Source organism: Mirounga angustirostris, unplaced genomic scaffold (assembly GCF_029215605.1).
Source record: "Mirounga angustirostris isolate CCGP_5_RB_7025 unplaced genomic scaffold, mMirAng1.0.hap1 SCAF_11, whole genome shotgun sequence".
Lineage (NCBI taxonomy): Eukaryota > Metazoa > Chordata > Mammalia > Carnivora > Phocidae > Mirounga > Mirounga angustirostris.
The window spans coordinates 85,647,528-85,668,593 of record NW_026991719.1 but is presented as its reverse complement, the minus strand read 5'-3'; the positions used below and the strand labels follow the sequence as shown (position 1 = coordinate 85,668,593).

Here is a 21,066-nt window from a genome sequence, read left to right as displayed (position 1 = left end):
TTTATTGATGTTGTATAATGAAATGTGTAAATATTTGGAAAGATCTACATACACATTGAACCAATGTTTTCCAACTGACCAATGTATGAAGATACAAAATTGTGCATGAGCAAAACATCTATTCATAGCATACAATAGAACAATGGATTTTAATATTTCTGAATATGCAAATTTCACTGATAGGGTTTTAAATTCCACTTCTGCAGTTTTGGTGTGTTATCAAAGAATATCCACAATTATCTGAAAAAGCTATGAAAATCCTCCCTTCCCAGCTACTTATATGTGAGAAGCCAGTTTCACTCATATACTTCAAACCAAATATATGGCAACAAATTGAATGCAGAAGCAGATATGAGAATCCAGTTGTTTTCCATTAAGTAAAATGGAAAATACTTATTTTTTATTAAAACTTTGTTTCTTATGTTCACCTGTAATATTTTTATTTACTTTTAAATGAATTAATAAATATTTAATGTTTTTATTTTAATTTCTAATTCATTAAATATTGAATGACACAATCCATATAAACAAAAGTTTTTTGGGGTCTTCTTTGTTTAGGAGTATAAAGATCCCCTGAGACCAAAAAGTTTAAGAACCACTGTTCTAGGCACTTATTAATGTCACAGCAACTCATACTGAGAAACTTACCTCATTTCCTTTAGGATTTGGAACGTATGGTTGCAATGGTTCTATTTGGACTTCAGCTTGAATTGAATGAAATACTTCATCATTGTCTGATGATTCATCTTCTTTGCCCTTTGAAACAAAAAGGATAATAAATATTTTAATTGTTGTTAAAATGCAAATGATAGGAGCAACTTTATCTTCACAATGTACAACTTAGAATAATTTTCAAATATTAAAATTGATTTAAACCAGTAGATTCTAATAGGTTTTGGTTCTGGATTCCCTTTAGAATCTGAGGAGATTCTAACTGCGTATAGACACACATGTCTGCATATATTTTCAGGGGGATCTCTGAACACCTGCAGCTAATCTATTAGACCCAGGTTAAGAATATCTGGTTTAAAGCTTAACTCATAACCCCAGACTGTCACATTTAGTAGGCAATTATAACTAAGAAGTTCGGTCCTCCTGTGCAATGGAAGATCTATAATACAGCAGTGCAAATATTTCTCACTAACTGAGCTCTAGGAATTTGGGAAAGTTTCTGTTTTCACATTTAAGCCAATCAGTATTATTTCTTCAATTCACAGAGAGTAATGAAAATGAGTTTTCTTTTCTTTGGTTAGTTGAAGAATTCACATACATCTCTAAATGCTAACAAATTTTTAGGCAATTCAAAAGATCTATGACTTTGAGTTAGTATCAATTTTTTATATTTTTTATATATAAAATATCTTTTATATTTTATGTAAAATAAAATTTCATTTGGTCTTAACAGAGGGAAACATGAGCATGTACTAGCATGTTTTCTCTGCATATTTGATTCAGTAAAAATATCAGAAACTCTTACATTTGCAACTTTATCTTATAAAATTTATATATCTTTAAAAATCACATACAAAGATATGAATACCTGTACAAGATCCTAGAGTCATGGGATTGGTAAATACTATTTATTGACTTTTTCTTCCAGTTTAGAATGGCTTCTCACATGTACATTTAAAACACCAAATGACAATAAGTATGTGTCATGCTACCAACGCTATGAGTCTTGCAAGGATGCATACAAGTCTTTTTCATAAATGCAAAACCCATTAGATTTAATTGTTACTAGTCCTCATTGAAATTAGTCACTAGCATTTTAGATGCCTTAATTTCAAGCAAATATCACCATTCTAGACTCATACCTCCACTTCTCTATATGGCTTCTTTCTCTTCCTATCTCCCCCTTTATTGAGAGTAGACATCTATTTCCCCTTTTGGGCCTTTCTTCACTTGTTAAATATGTTAGGGAAATAACATTAGTTTAATTGGCTCAATGGACAAGCCAAAAGATTCACTTATCCAGACATTCAGAGAAGATACATTTATAATTACTACATTAATTATTATTAGATAACTTGATGTTGATACCAGGGTTTAATTTAGGATTCCTTTATGTAAATGGATGTTGTGAAGTATTAGAAAACAAGTGCTCTCCTAATCCTATTGACTTCATTAATTTGCTTATAAAGCCCACAAACCCTTCATTGTCAGATTAGATCTGCCAGATTGAATTCATCAACTCCAACCAAATTATATTCACTTATATTAGAGAATTTGAAAGAATGAGATTTTGACTATTTGCAAATAAGATAAAGATATTAACATATTGCATTTCAAAAGAGTACAGAGATGAATTTGTAACTTGTGTCATGTTCTATGCAGAGATTTCATTGATTAATTATGTAAAACGGTGGAAAATTAGTGAGACAAGTCATACATATGGTAAATACAAAATGTTTTGGAAACTGCTTTTCTGTTTCATTTTAACCTTGATTTAAACATCCTGAAATTAAAAAAAAATAGTATAATTCACTTAAATAGCACAGTTCAGCATTCTATTGGAAGAAAGACAAATTAACTTAAGAGGTTGGGGAGCAAAACCAAAGTTGTTTTCTGTGTTTATTTTTAATGAGTTCTATTTGAAATTTGGAACTATGATAGTAATTTTCAAAGATCCAAAATAGTCATTTTAAATGTCCTTATGGTGTCCCTTTATTAGTTAATAATTAAAGCTATATCTCTACAAAGATATTAAGCAATTACCTGGATCATTCAAGCCAATTTTTCTTTTTCAAATTTAGTCATAATTATCTGTAAATTTTAAGATAATTTATTTGAAGTACAAATTATTAATCTTCTCTGGCACATAAGGAATATTTGTTTCATTTGGTCTTAACAGAGGGAAACATGAGCATGTATTAGCATGTTTTCTCTGCATATTTGATTCAGTAAAAATATCAGAAACTCTTACATTTGCAACTTGTCTCAATTCTTCCTCATGCTGATTAAAGATATCCTCCCATCTGCGCTGGCGCCTTCGCCTGCAGGCTTCTAAATCTGAGAGCTCAAACTCTTCAGGTCTCCTTGATAACTTTGCCCGGAACCTCTTTGGTGATAATCTTTTTGCCAATGCCTGCCTTAGACTAGAAACTTTCGATTTTTTCTTCTGTGCCTGTTCTGGTTGAGAGTAAAACATGTTTGAAGACAGGTTTTCCATCAAGGTTTGCAGTGGACCAAGTGGCTTTGAGTTATGTGAGTTTGGTGCTCGAAGTAAGTCTCTTGATAGTCCCTCTATCAGTTCTTGAACTGAGCCAACTGCCTGTGGGGGCTCTAGTGCCCAGGCCTGTGCTTGAAGTGACCCTTCAGTTTGCCCCTCTACTGGAATGAGTACCTGAGTATCCAAATGTAGTGGCAACAGCACATGGTGGTTCTGTGACAGTAGGGGCAGGAACACCTGGGCATGTACTCGTAATGCCTCAGGTTCCTCTGACTCATTCTCTGCCTGTGTAGGCTCAGCAGCCTGTTCCTGTACCTCTGGCTGTTCAGGTACCTGGTTCTGCTCCAGCTGCTGTTCAGGTACCTGGTTCTGCCTCTGCTGTTGTTCAGAGGCCTGACCCTGCCTTTGTTGTTGTTCAGGTACCTGATCTTGCCCCTGAAATTCCTCTGGTACCTGGTCCAGATCCTGTGGCTCTTCTGATGTCTGGGGCTGGGCCTGAGCAGCCTGAACCTGCTGCTCTTTTGGTACCTGGGCCTGTACCTGTAGAGGCTTAGGTGCCTTAACCTGAGCTTGTAGTGGCATGAGCATCCAGGCTGCCCTCCGTAGTCGTGGAGGTGCCTTAATCTGCATCTGTAGGGGCCTAGATGCCTTAGCCTTAACCTGAGCCTGTAGTGGCGTAAACACCCGAGCTGCCCCTTGTAGTCGCTGAGGTGCCTGGGCTTGCCCCTGTAGAGGCCTAGGTGCATTGTCCTGAGCCTGTAGTGGCATGAACACCTTGGCTGCTCCCTGTAGATGCTGAAGTGCCTGGACCTGTGGCTCTTCTCGATCAGGTAACCACCTTGGCTGAGAGGGTTCTCCATGCAGAACTCTAAGTGGTCTGCATCTACTGCTGGTTGGCAGTCTCAGAAGTTCATGAGTACAAGAAGGTCCTCTAGAAATAAACATACAAATGATTGCTATATAGTAATAATTGTCAGTGGAGTGAAGCCACTTGGGGAAAATGCCTTTATTTTAAAAAATGGAAATGTTGTGGGGCGCCTGGGTGGCTCAGATGGTTAGGCGTCTGCCTTCAGCTCGGGGCATGATCTCGGGGTCCTAGGATCGAGCCCCATATTGGGCTCCTGGCTCGGCGAGGAGTCTGCTTCTCCCTCTCCCTCCGCCTCTCTCCCCTGCTCATATTCCCTCTCTCTCTCTCTGTCACATGAATAAAAAAAAAATTTTAAAAATAAATAAATAAATAAATAAATAAATAAATAAATAAATAAATAAATGGAAATTTTGTGCAATAAAGATACTTTCAGTAAATTTTTTTTGAATCATTCCTGTAATGTCTGGAATATTCTTTGTATTACTAATATACTCAATTATCTAATAATCTACCTGGTCATTCTAGTGCCAGAAATTAAAGATTCTTTGAGTAGTAATAACAATCTTTCCTCAACATTTCCATTCAAATATCTCTTGAAAATATATAGAGAGCTGTTATTTGTTGCATCAGAAGGGATTAAACTCTTCTGAGTCAAATGCCAACAGAATAGAATCAACTGTCTTACATAAATTGCTAACAACAAATTATATTTGTAATTTATCTAACACACCTGAATCTTCTCATGGTGTATTGCTCCTTAATAGCTTCTTCTCTTTCAAAGATCAGAGGTATTCCTTTTTATAAAAGAGAAAAAAACAAGGCAAAAAATCAGCAGGTATTAGTGTAATCTACCTTAGGAATTTTTACCCTTTAATGCTCAGGATGTCAAGTGAATTACAAGGACAAGAGGGTAACCCTTCAAATCACACTTGGTTGGTAATATGGACAATATCCTAGTTCCTAGGCCCACTTTTGCAGCAGACTAATTTCTCTGGGCACAGGAAAGGGAATTTAGCAATTTGGTAGCTGCAATCTAAAGAGAAGTAATTGAGAAAGACAAAGGGAGAATGGGACAAGAGAAACTTTATAGATGGTTGTTGAACATAGCTTAAAGGTGTGTGATCTAGACGTGAGGACTTTATGGCTTGGGCCCACCCTATCTTTGGTCCTTTCAATGAAGATCATTGAAAATGAGGATCAGGATCATTGGTCTTTCCAATGAGAAAGTAAAAATCTAAATTCTGGATTTTACACTTAACACATTCAACATGTTCAGCTTCTTTCATTTCTGCTGTGCTGTACTGAAATATAGACGTTTACAAACAAGAGTGTTCTTTTGAATTTCCTAAATAAAAGTGTTCAGGGCACCTGTATTTACACCTATGTAATTCTCACATAAATGTGACTTTTCCTGCAGGTAATATTTTGGAAGTCTTGCAACTCTGGAAATTAGCAAATTCTCAAATAGAAATGGGGTCTTCCTGTACCCATTTGAGACTAGCTGGTTTTTGTGATGCTGGTCCAGTGAATTTTCACCCATGGTTAAATAAATTAATTTCTGCTGCTTCTCACTCCAAAATAGGATACATATAGTTATGTAGATGGAAGAAACTCTACTGTAATCTATCCTGTAGCTATTCTGAGAATGACTATGTTTCCAGCTTCCCCTTTTCCATTATATCACCACTCTCAACACTGCCCATGGAGCCCCAATTTAAATGTGGAATATGCCATACAATACAAAGTTAAAACTTCCTAAGGAGTTTAATCTGGATTTGATGAAAATCCATCCTGCCATTTTTGGCATTAATATATAGAAACTAACTTTTACTTGTATAAATTAGTCCTTTTAATTACTTCTTATACTTGGAGATTAGTGCATAAAACAAACTTAGTATGGTACACAGAAATTACTTCAAAATTAACAGTCATCAACAGACAATTACAAATCTATTTATCTCATTGGAGTCAATTAAAATATCAACCAAAAAAGAACAGTAAAATATCAACCAAAAAAGAACAGTAAGATACAGATTTTGTTACCTTTTTTATTTATTTTATCTCTTTAGTTACGAGTTTTCTTAAAATAAAAAAAAAGAGAAAAAAAGGAAATGTGTTACGAGTTTTCTTAAAATAAAATTGGCACATCACAAAATTCTTCTTGATGCTTTCAAGGTTTTTATAAATATGAACACTTGCCAGTTGTAATTGGTGACAATTTATAATCATATATATACAGATGATCAGGTGAGAGATAATTAATTAACTGCACATGGCATATTAGTGGAAAAACTAAATATGGAAGGCCTCCTTCAGAATTTTTACTTTTAATCTAATTCTTAAATATTATTTTTCCTGACAAAAATGAATAAACTCTGCTCTCATTTAAATATCCATTCTAGTAAAATGAAAGTTGACATATTCCAACCTTTTTTCTGTCTCTTTTTAATGATTCCTGTAAGATGCTTCTTCAATGACTCAACAACGTGTCCTTCATTTTTTATATTCCGAACAAAAGGGTGATGAAGCATGTTTGCAGAAGTAGGACGAAATAGGAAATTTTTTATCATGCACTTTTCCATGAAATTGTGGAACTTGCGAGACCTAAAAGAAATGAGTCAAAGGGATAAAAAAGCATCCTCAGGCTTGCCATATCTTTTCCCATCCTCACACATATGCCACTCTGCAGGTCATATTTTTGGAGAGAATTGCCTCTAGTTATAATTGTCTTTTCAACTGCCATATGACCTGCAGCTTGACAATATACATTATACAATACCACTCAAACCTCAGATGAGCCAGAGTCAATGGCATTTAAATAGTAGTAGAAACTTCAATGAGTTCAGAAGTATGTACATGGTAAAAAGTCAATTGGTGGGATGGCAATGGAGTGTTTAATGTGATATATGTAGAACATGTATCTAGATTGGTCAGCCCACAGAAGTCATACTTTGAAGTCTGAATGTTTCACTTGACTACATGCATTTTGAGCTACATAGTCATAAATGTAATGATCCAAAAAAAAAAGGGGGGGATCTTAATAGCACCAGGACTAACTAATCTTATAAAATGGTTCATGAAAACAGAAGTGTCCAGAAAGCCTGAATCTGTGGGAAGGGTTAAATTGAATCACAAGGAAAAATGTCAGCAATCAAATCACAGCCACCACTTCTAGCAGGGCAAGCAATAAATACTAATAATAAGCAAGAGCTTCTGACACTCAATCAAAAAGCTTCAGTATAAAGGGTTCCCAAGTTAGTTGGTCTGTAACACCCTGGGAGAACAAATCCTCTTCTCCAGGTCTGTGGATGTTTAGTTTAATGGGCTGAACAACTGAGCTGTATATCACAATCACTGACTGCCTATCTAGGCACAGGGAGAAATGTCACAAATGATTTCTATTGGTCCATGCCATTAATGGAGAAACAACTGAACATGCCATTAATTCCAGGGCAGTGATGTCATCATAATATACTATGGAAGGTATTACTTATGTCTAGTTGGCTAGCTAGCTCTTAATGAAAACTAATCATTAAGACCCCCCCCACCTTAACATATTAGTTTTTAGGAAATACTGTCCAACAAAGATGTTGAAACAGGACTACAAAATTAATAAAAACTCATTTCCTACATAAAAAATGGCAAGTTAATGTGTTTAGGAGATTAAGTCATTCATCTTTACCATCCACTGGATTTGACTTTGGGGGCAGATTCCCGCAAAATAACAAAGAGGGCTTCCAAAGGCTGAAGGTTACACAGGGCTGCAAAGGAAAATAGATGTGTTTAGAATGAATGAGAAGGGTAACAACAGAGCACACTCCTCATTCCAGAGGGGATTCTGAGTGTTCTTTCACATATCATGTTGAATAGACACTAAGGAATAAATAGATACAAAATAATGTAGTTACAGGAAAAGTTCATTTTCATACAAACAGTCCATTATATAAGATCCTCAAGTTTCACCATTGACAGGTGTGGCAAATTAATAATAAACTACACTGGATAAAAATTTCAAAATGTATGATTGGTGATTTCTATCTAGAGAAGTAAACAAAAAATAGAGACAAACACTCTTCTGTATTTTGTGTTCTAGGTATCTATACTTATAAAATGGAAATATGTCATTATAGGCTTAAAAAGTCAACCAAATGAGTAGCTAAGCACAATAATATATAAAGAATGATTTAGCAATCTAAAAAGATGAGAAGAATCTGTTTTGGAAATTGACAGTCCTAGGAATAGAGGTAGATATAGTGTAACTAACTATTAAAACACACCCTCTAGAGTAAGATCACCTGGGTTCAAATCCTAGTTCTTCCTTTGTGACTCGGGCAAATTACTTAACCTATCTGTGCCTTGGTTTCTTTATCTGAAAAAAAATCAAGAATTCCTTCAAAGAGTTGCCATGAGGATTAACCTACATGTAAAAGTGTCTGGCATAGAATAGATACTTAATAAATATTAGTTATTGGTATTATAATAAATATTTTAACTATCTGGCACTTCAAGTCTGTGCCAAATTATAGGACTTCTGTTCACTTTTTGAAACACACAGCTATACAAAGAAAAGCCTATTCCATTATGTGCTATATAAATTCATTACCTTGTTGGTCTGAGAATTTTCTATAAGCTTTCTTATAAGCATTTAAATATGTCTCACTTCACTTATTTCCTCTTGAGTTTTGGTTAAAGAAAACTGGCAGTGCAAAAAAAATCCCTGAAGGAGAGCCATACTTTAAATTTCTCTTTTTCTTCATATATATTTTTTTATTTTATTAAGTTTTTAACTTTAACTCCAGTATAGTTAGCACACAGTATTATATTATTTTCGGGTATACAATATAATGATTCAACAATTATATACATTACTCAGTGCTCATCATGATAAGTGTACTTTTTGATCCCCATCACCTAGTTCACCCCTCGTCCCACCCACCCTCCTCTCTGATAACCATCAGTCTGTTCTCTATAGTTAAGAGTCTGCTTCTTGATTTCTCTCTCTCTCCCTCTTTGCTTGTCTTGTTTCTTAAATTCCACATATGAGTGAAATCATATGGTATTTGTCTTTCTCTGACTTATTTCACTTAGCATAATACTCTCTAGCTCCATTCATGTTGTTGCAAATGGCAAGATTTCATTCTTTTTAGGGCTGAGTAATATTCATGTGTGTGTGTGTGTGTGTGTATATATATATATACACACACACACATATATATATACAGAATTTCACATCTTCTTTATCCACTCATCTATCAATGGACACTTTCATAATCTGGCTATTGTAAATAATGCTTCAATAAATGTAGGGGTGCATATATCCTCTCAAATTAATGTTTTTGTAGTTTTTCGGTAAATACACAGTACTGCAATTACTGGATCATAGGGTAGTTCTATTTTTAACTTTTTGAGGAACCTCCATACTGTTTTCCAGAGTGGTTGCACCAGTTTGCATTCCCACCAACAGTACAAGAGGGCTCCGCTTTCTCCACATTCTCACCAACAAATTTTATCTAATACCAAAAGTGTGTCATTCATGTGAGGACAATTTGATATTAATGATTCTTTAGAGTCACCCTTTCTCCTCCAAAATACATATCCAGAAAAACTACAATGCCAAACTGGCCTCTTGTAATAGTAGGAAAAAACTCCCCAGGGTTATTTCATTAGAGTGATATAAAGGCAATTGTTCAAAGGTCATGTTTTTTTCAATTACATAAGTATAAATTAATAGACATACAGGTTTATAATTGAGGGCAGAATTATCCCCAAGCTGAAAAGATTAGTCAGGGGTGCCTGGGTGGCTCAGTTAGTTAAGTGTTCAACTCTTTTTTTGGCTCAGGTCATGATCTCAGAGTCTTGAGATTGAGCCCTGCATCAGGTTCAGTGCAGAGTCTGTTTGAGATTCTCTCCCTCTCCCTTCCCCTCCCCATTTGTCCCCCTCCCCCAACTCATGGGTTTGCATCTGCATGCACACTCTTTCTCACACACACTCTCTCAAATAAATAAGTAAATAAATAATCAAGATCATATTTGATTCTCTTCATTCCTTTACTCTGTCCAGTCACCAGATTCTGTCCTTTAAACATATTTTAAGTGGGTTTGTACAATATTAAGCAATTGTCATTTATTAACATTTGAGCATCATGCAGTCAACTAACAACATCCCCAGGGGTCAAGAGTCAGAGCATAGAGTAGGGAAGTTTTCATTAGGGAAATGAGAAGTCCACAAAGGAATGGAGCACATGGGTATGTCAAACAGTAGACGTTTTCTATATAGTCTAATTTTAGGAATGCCAGTAAATACTCCCTTTATCCCATATCTAACAGGCCTAAATGTTTCACAATTAGAGTTTCATTCCTTTGAAATAGCAAATCTCCTTTAAAAATACATTTCATAGATGGTATAATGCTAAATGAACTAAATCAGAGAAAGAGAGACACCATTTGATTTCACTCATATGTGGAATTTAAGAAACAAAACAAATAAAGAAGAATAAACCCAAGCACTTAAGAAGGTCCTGGTGTGGGATGGTACAGATCTTCCCTCCTCTGAGAGCCTCTACAGCCCCCTTTCAGTGAGAAGTTACTCTCCCTTTCTTTTTACTTCTCTGGGAGAGACTCACCAAAGAAAGAAATTTTGTTATCTGGACCTCAGAGGCAATTATCATATAATTGTCACTTTGGAGGGCTACCCCCTCTGAGATGATAATTATCAAAACCTGGAGGATTTCTGCAGTTAAATTAATGACAATAATTTCCATCCAAAGTTTATACTCCAGGCAATATAGGAGGCTGGCGAAAGACCAATATTTTAGCAGTGTGGCTATTTCAAGTTGCTCATGACCAAAGTTGCAGCATTCCAATTACTTATTTAGGCATGTATGTCCGATTTTTTTTCTCATTGTGAAATAAGAATCTCCTGGTCCTTACACATCTTTTGTAAGAAGTTTGCCATTTGTGTACTCCATGCAAAACTCCTCTGCACTCCTGTGAGTTTTCTCCCATGATTTAATATTTTGGAGTGAAAAAATGAAACAAAATAAAGACGAACCAGGAAATACAAATCTGCAAAATGTAGAAAGCTAGTGTTTTGAAAAGAAATGGTAAGGAACATTCAGAAACGATAGAAAAATATACTACTTGATGCAATCATGTATTCTAAATAAAAACATGAGTCAATACTCATATGCAATACCATACTGTGAAGAGAGAGTAGAGGAAGAGAAAGAAGAAGAGGAAGAGGAGGGAGAGGTAGAGGAAGAGGAGGAGGAGGAAGGGGAGGGAAGGGGGAGGAGAAAGAGATAGAAAAAGAGAAGGAAAAGCTGCTGATCAATCTAATATAATCTAAGTATGTTCACAAAAACAAATAATCAAGAGATGAGGAGGAATAATATGCATCTTCCCATTCTTATTTCAGTTTTATATATGTGGTATAAATAATTTTTCCATCATTGATTTTTTATTCACCCAGCATACATACTTTGTAGTTTTGGAGGGCACTAAAAGAGAGACAGCAGCAACCTGACCTTCGTATCTGTCCCAGATTTAATCTAAGCCTCTTCTGTGATATTCTAAGGGACACCAGGAATTCTTAACAATCATGTTACCATTATTTCTACCCCTTGAAATTACTCCCATTGGCCTTGAAAGACAGTACTAAGATAGCCCAAATTTATAAAGTTTGTTGGGTGGACATTGTGGAGATAGAGCATGTAGGAACATGGGAACCTACAGGACCTCCTTAGAAAGGTAGAAGCAAAGAAATTCTACCCCCACTTGCCTGCCCTCCAGCAAACACTCCAGGCATTTCCTCACTTCTCATCCAACAATACCAGGAATGCATTTATCATTTATATCTTTAGATTTAGATATTGAAGAAATAAATATGCTCTGCTTATGGGGGTCATACATTAGATGGTTATCAATCATTTATATCCGAGTTCACATTTTCAATTTCACTTTTCTATCAGAAAGCAGAGTCCTGAGAGAACAGGATTTTCAGATGATTTAAATGAGGGAGATGCAGGAGAAACGTGAGGAAATTGAGCCTTCTGAGCAATTAAGGGCACTGGAGTGGCTAAAAGAGCAAAGAAAGCACCAAAGGTGAGCTGGACTGACTTCAAATGAAAAAAAAAAAAAAAAAAAAAAAACACAAAACCAAAAAAAAAAAACAAAACAAGAAAACCTGAGTTCCCAAGGTAGGGGAGTGGTTTGATTTCAATGACACACTGGAAGATTTTCTTAACTATCACATTCTGAAGCAGTAGCAGTGTGTGACTATAAATATTCTGGAACCTAAATATTCCACCAATCACTATGTACTAGAACGGCTTTAGATTCTCATTAGTCAGGACTGTCAGTACCAAATACTTTGAGGCCAAATTGAAACAACAGTCAATAGCCTAAAATAAGGTATCATAAGGGAAAAGCACAAACTCTTTATAGATATATCTGGCCATTATGACTATAACATTTGATAATCATTGAAAAGGCCACCAATTTGGCATAGTGTGCCACCTGTGTGACCAGTACAAGCTGACTGGTACAAGTGGCAGATTTGTACAGCATGCTTCCCCAACTTTTTAATAAATAAACATTTTTACTCACGAGGAGCCCCCTCAGCCATTTCAATAGCAGTGATTCCCACAGACCACACATCACTCTGCAAAAGAAAAAATGACCCCCAAAAGTTATTTAACAATGGGAAACTAATAGTATTTAGAATCTCAAAACAATCTTTGGGTGGGGGAGTGTCAATGCCAGAGCCATTTTATGGGTTTTCTACAATGAACCTTCATTATAGGCTGGTGTTATAGGAAGACGTTAGCTGAGCTTGTGATCAGCCAATAACTGGATGATATGGGACAGGGTTCAGTGTAAGGAAAATTCACCTTCAATGTATCGCTATTGTTGCCTTAGCTGAAATAGCAAAAGGAGCTTGCTGTGAAGAAATCCTATCACATAGATGTATTAGCTGTGCCATCTTAGGTAAATGATTTAACTCTCTGTACCTCAGTTTCACTCTATATAAAATAGAGATAATAATGATATGCATCTCATAGAACTGGTATGAGTATTAAATGAAATAACCTATATAAAAGCACTTTCAGTCAGTTCTCTGAATATAGTAATTGAGAATATAATTATTGTTATTCCAGAAAATTATATTCTAAGAGGCTCAAGGAAATTATCCACATTATTAACTGTACTTTGTTTTTTAGAATGTGAAAAGAGCACAGGGCTGGAGGTACACTGCCTGGCTGGATGACTGCTACACAAGTTAACTGAATTCTGAGAATCTCAGTTAATAGATTTCTTAGCTTCAAAGGATTATTGTGATGGTGTAAGTTGAAGCTTTCTTTCAATTTACATGGGGCTGAAAATTAAAAATAAATAATTAATATAAGTGAAAGTCCTTGGAAGACCGCAAAAATCTGTAGAGGTATAAGGCATCCACTTAAAAGATTTTACAGCAAGCCACTTAAAAGAACATTATGCTTCCACAGTCTCCATAGCCTGTAATAGCACTAGACTATAAGCTCTCAATAGATCTGCTTGCAGATCAAGCAGAGGGCATTTAAGGGAAAGGGAAAAGAGATGAGACTTGAATTAATCAACTTCAAGTATTGAGTCCTAGGTTCCACACGATGAAAACCACAATGAATTGTTTGGATGACTTATGATGTGAAGAGTGAGTGTGGTTTTTCCAGTCTATAGCAAATGGAGAGTTTTCTTTCCACATCAGCTTTTTTTGAAATGTGTACGTAGATGTATATTGTCCAAATTGCAGTTTCAGTGGAAATTTTAATAAATAGCATGAATTGTTACTTAATTTTCTATTCCACTGATTTTCAGTGGTTTGGAAGTGAACCATGACAAGGATTTTCTCCATTACCCTGAGTAATGAAATTATTATTTTTTTTCTTTTTGGAGCTTAGTTACTGTGGGGATTAATAACTGGCTTTACATTCATTCATTTTTAAGTTTACAAAGTTCTCTGCCCCTGGAAGTTAAATTTCCATATAAAGCCACATAATATAATATTTTCCCCAAGAAGTTGCAAGCAACATGAACTAGACATTATTCCTCAAATATAGATAATTCCCAATGGTCTACTTTGTCTAAATTCTTAAAAAATATATATTTATGCATATAATCAAACCACATATATGAATAGCAACTAGTATTTCTTATTAGAGTTTAATGTGAAAGAAGGAGTTGCCGGCTTTTTATTCTTTTATCATTTTAAAATAAACATTAGTCAAAAGTCCTTTCCAAACTTTGATTCCCACTATCTGAATGCTCACACTTACTCTGTAATCATAGGAGCGTCTTGGATCTTCGTCACAGTCAATCACCTCAGGTGCCATCCAGTATGGTGTTCCAATGAAACTATTCCTCCTCCCATTAGTTCTGCTCACCTGGGCACTCACTCCAAAATCCACTGCAAAATTCAGCATATGTCAAAATAATTAATCAGTAACAAAAAGCTCAATAAGTTATTGCTTTAACTTGGAAAGCCAATACAAAATCCACAATGGATAACAGATTTTCATTCCAACCCAGAAAACTTTACCATGAAGTCTACTCCAGGAATACTGGGAAATAGGCTTTTGCTGCTATTTATGTTGGAAAGAGACTCAGAAGTGCTATTATAAATCTACAGTAGGTTTGGCTGAAAGTTTACCATGAATATTAAAAATAAATTTCCATCAGTATACCCTGAACCTCTGAAGTGATAACATATGTAGTGTTTGGACCTGCCACCAAGCTGGATGAAGACCAGCACTATAAACAACATCTAAGAAATCTAAAACCTATTAGTAGTTTATTAGGAAGCCTCACTCATGACATTAGAAAGTTCTATTACACCAATGAAGAAAAATGAGTTTTCTGCTAGAATTTAGTTTAAGTTTTTCTACAGATCTTCTGAATCAGATGCAAATATTTACTATGGTATCTATATCTTAGCTTAGACTATAAAAGTTCAGTCTTCTATTCATCTGTGGGATACATTATATGAAAATATTTAGTATGGTATCCTCAGTAACAGACAGAAAAAAAAGGCTAAAGTAGACTGGGGTTATTTAGTCCAGAAAAAATAAGATGAAAAATGAAAGTAGATGAATTTTTTCAGGGATGAAAAATGAAGTAGATTTTCTAATTTAGAATGGTTTCCAGGAATCTAAAGGATGGAGAACAACACTGACTGAACAGTAGTTTGAAAAACTTAGGAGAAGAAATGAAAAATTAAAAAGTTAAGAGTTTAAAGTAGTCTTTAAGGAAGGATTTAACAAAACAAGAAATGTCTGTAATATGTGAAAATCATCGCTGGGTGTTGAACAATCTTATTATCTAGATATTTTTTTGAGAATACGTTAAAGCAAAGCTCAGCATTCTTACTATCCCCTGAGGGCCAACTTTAAGGGCCAAGAGATACCTATGAAGTCCATGAGCTAATATATATGACATTCAGGGAAAAAAACGAAAGGGGAAAAGAACAGAAGACGAGTGATGGATGGAAGAAAAGGAAAAAAGAAAAGCTTGAAATTTAGATAAAAGTAGAGATGAAATCTCAACAGTGGCATAATTTAACCTTTCTTTAATGACCTCAGTACTAGAATGTAAGGATTATTGATCAATTGCAATTACAATACGATCACTTTCCAGTCTCTTTCCTTTCAACACTCCCTCTGATGTCCTTGGGTTTGCCTTCTGCAACCTTCTCCTTATAATATATAGCTTAAAAATATACTGGAATCTGAGAAATGTAAAACCAAATGTATAATGGTTGTACATAAAATAAGCCTGATTGAATTCTAATCCAGTGCTAAAAGGCCTCTCCTACAGAGTAAAGTACATAAGCTTTAGTGCATGGACTTTGACAGAATTTTCAGTGGCTCTTCATTTACTTACAATGTCTCTTCTGTGTTGCAAATGGTAGAGTTGGCCAGAAACCTGACAGAAATATATGGGAGTGCTACCACATGTGAACATAGTGTGTATGTAGCTTTGTGATAGACTATCTATCCTGCACATTTGAATGTGAGATCCAAATTCCCCTTATCTAGTAACAGTGTCTTAAAATTGTGTTGCTAGCTTTGTAGCTTTTAGACACATAAGACATAATACATTTTCTTGAAATTACTTTTTTCTTATTTCAAGAACAATTACCTCAAGTTTCTTCTACAAATATTCAATGAAAACATTCTCAATGAATGAACAAAAATTCCTGCTGTGGTTGTTTTTGTTCATCAGGAAAATGGGAACTATCTTAAGGTCATGCTAGAGACATGGTAGGCAAGGATTGATTATCATTTAAAAATAATACAGGATTTAATAACCAGTAATTTATTTTTATTTTTTTAAAAATATTTTATTTATTTGACACAGAGAGAGAAAGCACAAGTAGGCAGAGAGGCAGGCAGAGAGAGAGGGAGAAGCAGGCTCTCCACTGAGCAGGGAGCCGGACGTGGGGCTCGATCCCAGGACCCAGGGATCATGACCTGAGCCGAAGGCAGCTGCTTAACCGACTGAGCCACCCAGGCACCCCAATAACCAGTAATTTATATTCTATATCAATGAGGTTATCTGCCATTGCATAGTACTGACATTATTCATATGATATTATTTAAAAACCAACCAACAATATTTATTTTAAACATTAAAGGATGCAATAAATTGTGCCCTGTGTGCCTGTGAGACAGTATGTGTGGTTATTTTCAAATAAATTATGCCATTTTGAATCCTGGAATAGAAAGCCAGGGACTTTCCGGTCTTTTCTAATTCTGAACTTAAGTTGGATATTATGGGAGCAGCTGATATCAGTTCTTTAAATATTTGAGGGAAAATTTCAAAGAAGCAATTTGTACTTAAGTAATTTAAAAGTTCTTTGATATTATTCGGAAAATATGGTTTTGTGATGTGGAAGAATTGTCTTTTTGTTTCCTTGTCCATGGCACAGAAACTTGCACATAATAAATATTCAATAATTCAATTATTAAAATAAATATAACATCTATACTTAATAGAGAATAAAACAATGACCAAAATGTAAGTCTTCCATTATAATTTAAAAGTTTTTAACTACATGATTTCAGAGAAGCAGTAAAAGGTGCCTTTTTCTCCTGCTCCACCTCCCTTCCCAAACAAATTTTCATATTTTGACTGGTTTTGCAAGCAAGGAAAACATAGCCTAAGTAAGTAGAGGATATTGTTAATGACATGATAAAAAACAAAGTTATCTTAAAGGATTCTTCTCCATTAAAATACTGGGGCCTCACTTAAAGTACAAGAACAAACTTACCAAGTTTTACTTCAGCATTATGAGTCAGTAGCACATTCTGACCTTTGATGTCCCGGTGAATTACACGGTGTGCATGAAGATGAGCTAAGCCCTGCACATAGATAGATACATATTTATTCAAAAAGTCACATCAGTATATATATTTTCTCTTTTTCTGGTACTGTTCTTAGTATTTTTGGAAGACCTTTTGGTAAGAAAAATGGCCCAGATTTGCATTTTTCAGACAAAATTCTTTCTTTAGGCTGGAATTACTACAACCAGTTCCCAGAAATACTACTTTTGGCTATAAGGAAAGGAAAATAAATCAGGACACCCATGAAAAGAAAAGAACACCAAAAAGTAGTGTTTGTATACATTGGGCCATTTACCTTCCTTTCTAGTCTCCCTATTTCCAACTAACCATAAGAGTGAAGACCTGGACATCTTAAATATCATAGCTCAGCCATTGTTTTACTCTATTCCTCATCCAACCATTTGTTTAATCCAAAATATTTTCTAGTCAACCTTGTAGGCTGAGAATTTGGGAGAATATGGAAATTCATTTTAAAGCATTTGCAATTTGTATTGGCTTACCATGCTGGATCCAGCCTATTCACCACTAAAACTAACCTGTGACCTGCTTAACCCGTGACCTGGCTTCAGGGAGATTTCTCCAGATAATAACTGGGGATGAACAATAGAAGTAACAGTAAAAACAGCTAATATTTATTGAGTCCTTTATTTTATTTTAGTTTTTGCCAGGGACTGTGCTAAGTGCTTTACATGGAGGAAATTATGAAATCGTCACTGCAATCTTTTGAGGAGGGTACTAATATCACACCATATTACAGTCAAGAAAAGTGAGATTTTGAAAAATTAAGTAACTGACTCAAGGACACAAAGCTAATATATGTTTAACCAGAATTTAAACTCAGTCCAGAGTTTACACTCAACTAGTTACACTATTAGCACAAGTGAATCCAATTAAGATGGGAGGAAGAACATTCTAACATTATATATCAGTGGTGCTATCAGTTCTGTTTATATCCTCCTCTGGTGACCCTAAGCACTTAAGTCACAAAGAAAAATGTGAGTGTGGTAGATGAATAAGATTGTTCTCATTCAATTTGGTATTCAAAATAAAGCAAGTTTTAAAAGCAGGGCATTATTCAAATAGGATAGCTGTCTGCAAAATGGTTATGGATGGTTTGGGGCCATTCGGTAAAACACTGACTTTTGTCTTACTTTTTTCTTAATCTCTAATGATAGTGCTACTTTTTTTTTTTTAAGAACTCTAAAAATCCAAATAATGTAATAAATATTCCAAGTGGTTATTTCCATGATCCAATGAACACAACAGTCTCACTCTGACAGAGCCATGAAAGACCATGATTTGGAAGGCCCTGGTTACCCATCTTGCAGTCTACCTAAAGTTAAAGACATCACCTGAAAATCTGCTCTCTCTAAAGCCATTTGGGCTTTTTTGGTATCCTAATCCAGAAGTTATGTTCAGAATTCTTAAACCACCCTATATGGGCAGGTATAATGTACATTGCATATATTACTCCCAGGTGTTTTCAAGGCCAGGGGAGAATGACTGTATGAAGACTCACCTGAAGGATTTCTCGGCAGATATATGCAATCCAATCTTCTTTCAAACTCTGATTTCTGGTCATTCTTACTACATCAGTGACCGAGCCTGCTGCACATAATTCCATCACCATCTGCAGGGAAGCCAGTAAAGTGTCGAGAATTAGAAAGTAATTCTCTGAAAATATCTGGAGAATTTTAGTCCATATGGCTTGTATTTATATGTGATGTTTAGAGATTAAGACACTGCAAAGACTGGCTCAATTGTCTGGTGGAAGTCTCTAAAGGCTAGTGGAATTAAAAAGAGTTGGAACATATCCAAGGATCTGTGGAAGGGGGAAAGGGAGGTATCACACCAGGGATATTTAACTAGGAGGTGGAATTTGATCTAAGCCTTGAAGGATAGATAATGTTTGAATATACTGAGAAGGAAGAACATTCAGTTTATTGAAAACAGAATGATTACATGCCTTTAGAAATAAGCTTGTACAGGAGACAAGCCTGAGTGATGACTGGAGTTCAAGGGGAAAGACCATTGAGGGAACAGTGATTGCAAGTGAAAAAGCAGGAAAGAATTATCTCAAAAGAATTTACACCTCAAAATTAAGACTAGATTTGTTTTTATTATCATTTTGTTTTTATTTTGTTTTAATTTTTTTAAAGATTTTATTTATTTATTTGACAGAGAGAGACACAGTGAGAGAGGGAACACAAGCAGGGGGAGTGGGAGAGGGAGAAGTAGACTCCCCGCTGAGCAGGGAGCCTGATGCGGGGCTCGATCCCAGGACCCTGGAATCATGACCTGAGCCGAAGGCAGACGCTTAATGACTGAGCCACCCAGGTGTCCCTCAAGTCAGTGTTTTACTTGGTAAACATGTCTGAGACCATGCATCCCTGGCTACTAAGCACCATGGCGGACAGGGCTAGAAAGGTTAACAGCTTTATTTTGAGCAGTATTTTAAATTCTAGATTTTTTTCCTAAGATACTGGCAAACTACAATTCCAAGGGGGAAACTGTCAATTGCATTCCTATAGGGCATTTTTTTTCCAAATGATTTTACTGCTAAGGAAAGTCTATTTTAAGGCTATTATCATTGACATCATCTCATTCAGGTATTACTTTATTAATAAACTCAATTTCTCAGAAAATTTATCTTTTTGCCATCAATGAATCAGGGGCCCAACTAGTAAATTTCCTTTCCCATTTTAGCTAACTAGAGGACTGGCCAATGTGAAAGAGAATATAGCTATTATAATCAACCCAGCAAACTTTTCTTTAAGCACAGGTTTATGCATTAATGCCTGTGTCAAAACTGCTATATAAATACAACAAAACATGTCTTTTTTTGAACTGTAGGCAAGTTAATTAATTTTTGCTGTAGAAGAAGGAAACCAAAAAAATAGGCCCCAAATCATGAATATTTAAAAGTCTACCTTATTTCCTTTTGGAATATTAACACTTTCTTTTCAGAAAATCACTCTTTTAATTTATATTTGTTCACAACTAATATTATTACATGTCTTTCACCTGAGTATGCTCTCACAAAACAGAAGAGAAGAAACAGACTAACAAAACCAATAATACAGATAAGCCACAAAAGTTTAATTTTCATGTTAACTATATTAATTGGGCACAACATGTACAACTGTGGTAATGGAAGAAAAGGGGCTCATTTTAAACCATGACAAACCTGAATTAAAGCCATTCATTCAGATGCACCCTGGAAAATCTTGCTAATTTTACCTGAGTCAGAAGAGCTCTACTCTGAAAGGAATGTAAGACATTCTCAATTATTTTCTCAGCTTTGTAAGCATGATGCCCAGAACATACACTTTATAAATGGTAATTATTTAGTCATTTACTTACTTCCTATTTGTTTTTATTTACATGGGCAAGAAATTGTAAATGGTCTTATGAAAACTCTTACCTCCACAAATTATTCATCCTTCCAGATCGCAGTTCAAGGAAGTTTCTCAAAGAAGAGTTTCTCGTTCCCCAACTTAATTTAGATTCCTTTGTTATTTGCCCACATAGAGGCATGTTATTTCCCTTCTGACCAATTATCTACTCATATGTGTGATTATTTGACTGCTACCGGTCATTGCAAATGAATTGTAAGCTCTGATGGATCAGGGACATGTCTATTCAGCTCG

The 21,066-nt window shown here is 35.3% G+C and overlaps 1 protein-coding gene across 1 annotated transcript in view; it reads right to left on the bottom strand.

Moving 5' to 3' along the window:
- Nucleotides 1–21,066, bottom strand: part of NRK (Nik related kinase) — a 151,108-nt gene that overhangs the window by 44,779 nt on the left and 85,263 nt on the right. The window contains exons 6-14 of the mRNA XM_064574440.1: nucleotides 18,936–19,046; nucleotides 17,344–17,434; nucleotides 14,351–14,481; nucleotides 12,645–12,699; nucleotides 7,720–7,798; nucleotides 6,466–6,641; nucleotides 4,768–4,831; nucleotides 2,924–4,100; nucleotides 649–756 (exon numbers count right to left, since the gene is read on the bottom strand). Of these exons, the coding sequence (XP_064430510.1) occupies nucleotides 649–756; nucleotides 2,924–4,100; nucleotides 4,768–4,831; nucleotides 6,466–6,641; nucleotides 7,720–7,798; nucleotides 12,645–12,699; nucleotides 14,351–14,481; nucleotides 17,344–17,434; nucleotides 18,936–19,046 (1,992 nt within the window). The remainder of the gene's footprint in view (nucleotides 1–648; nucleotides 757–2,923; nucleotides 4,101–4,767; nucleotides 4,832–6,465; nucleotides 6,642–7,719; nucleotides 7,799–12,644; nucleotides 12,700–14,350; nucleotides 14,482–17,343; nucleotides 17,435–18,935; nucleotides 19,047–21,066) is intronic.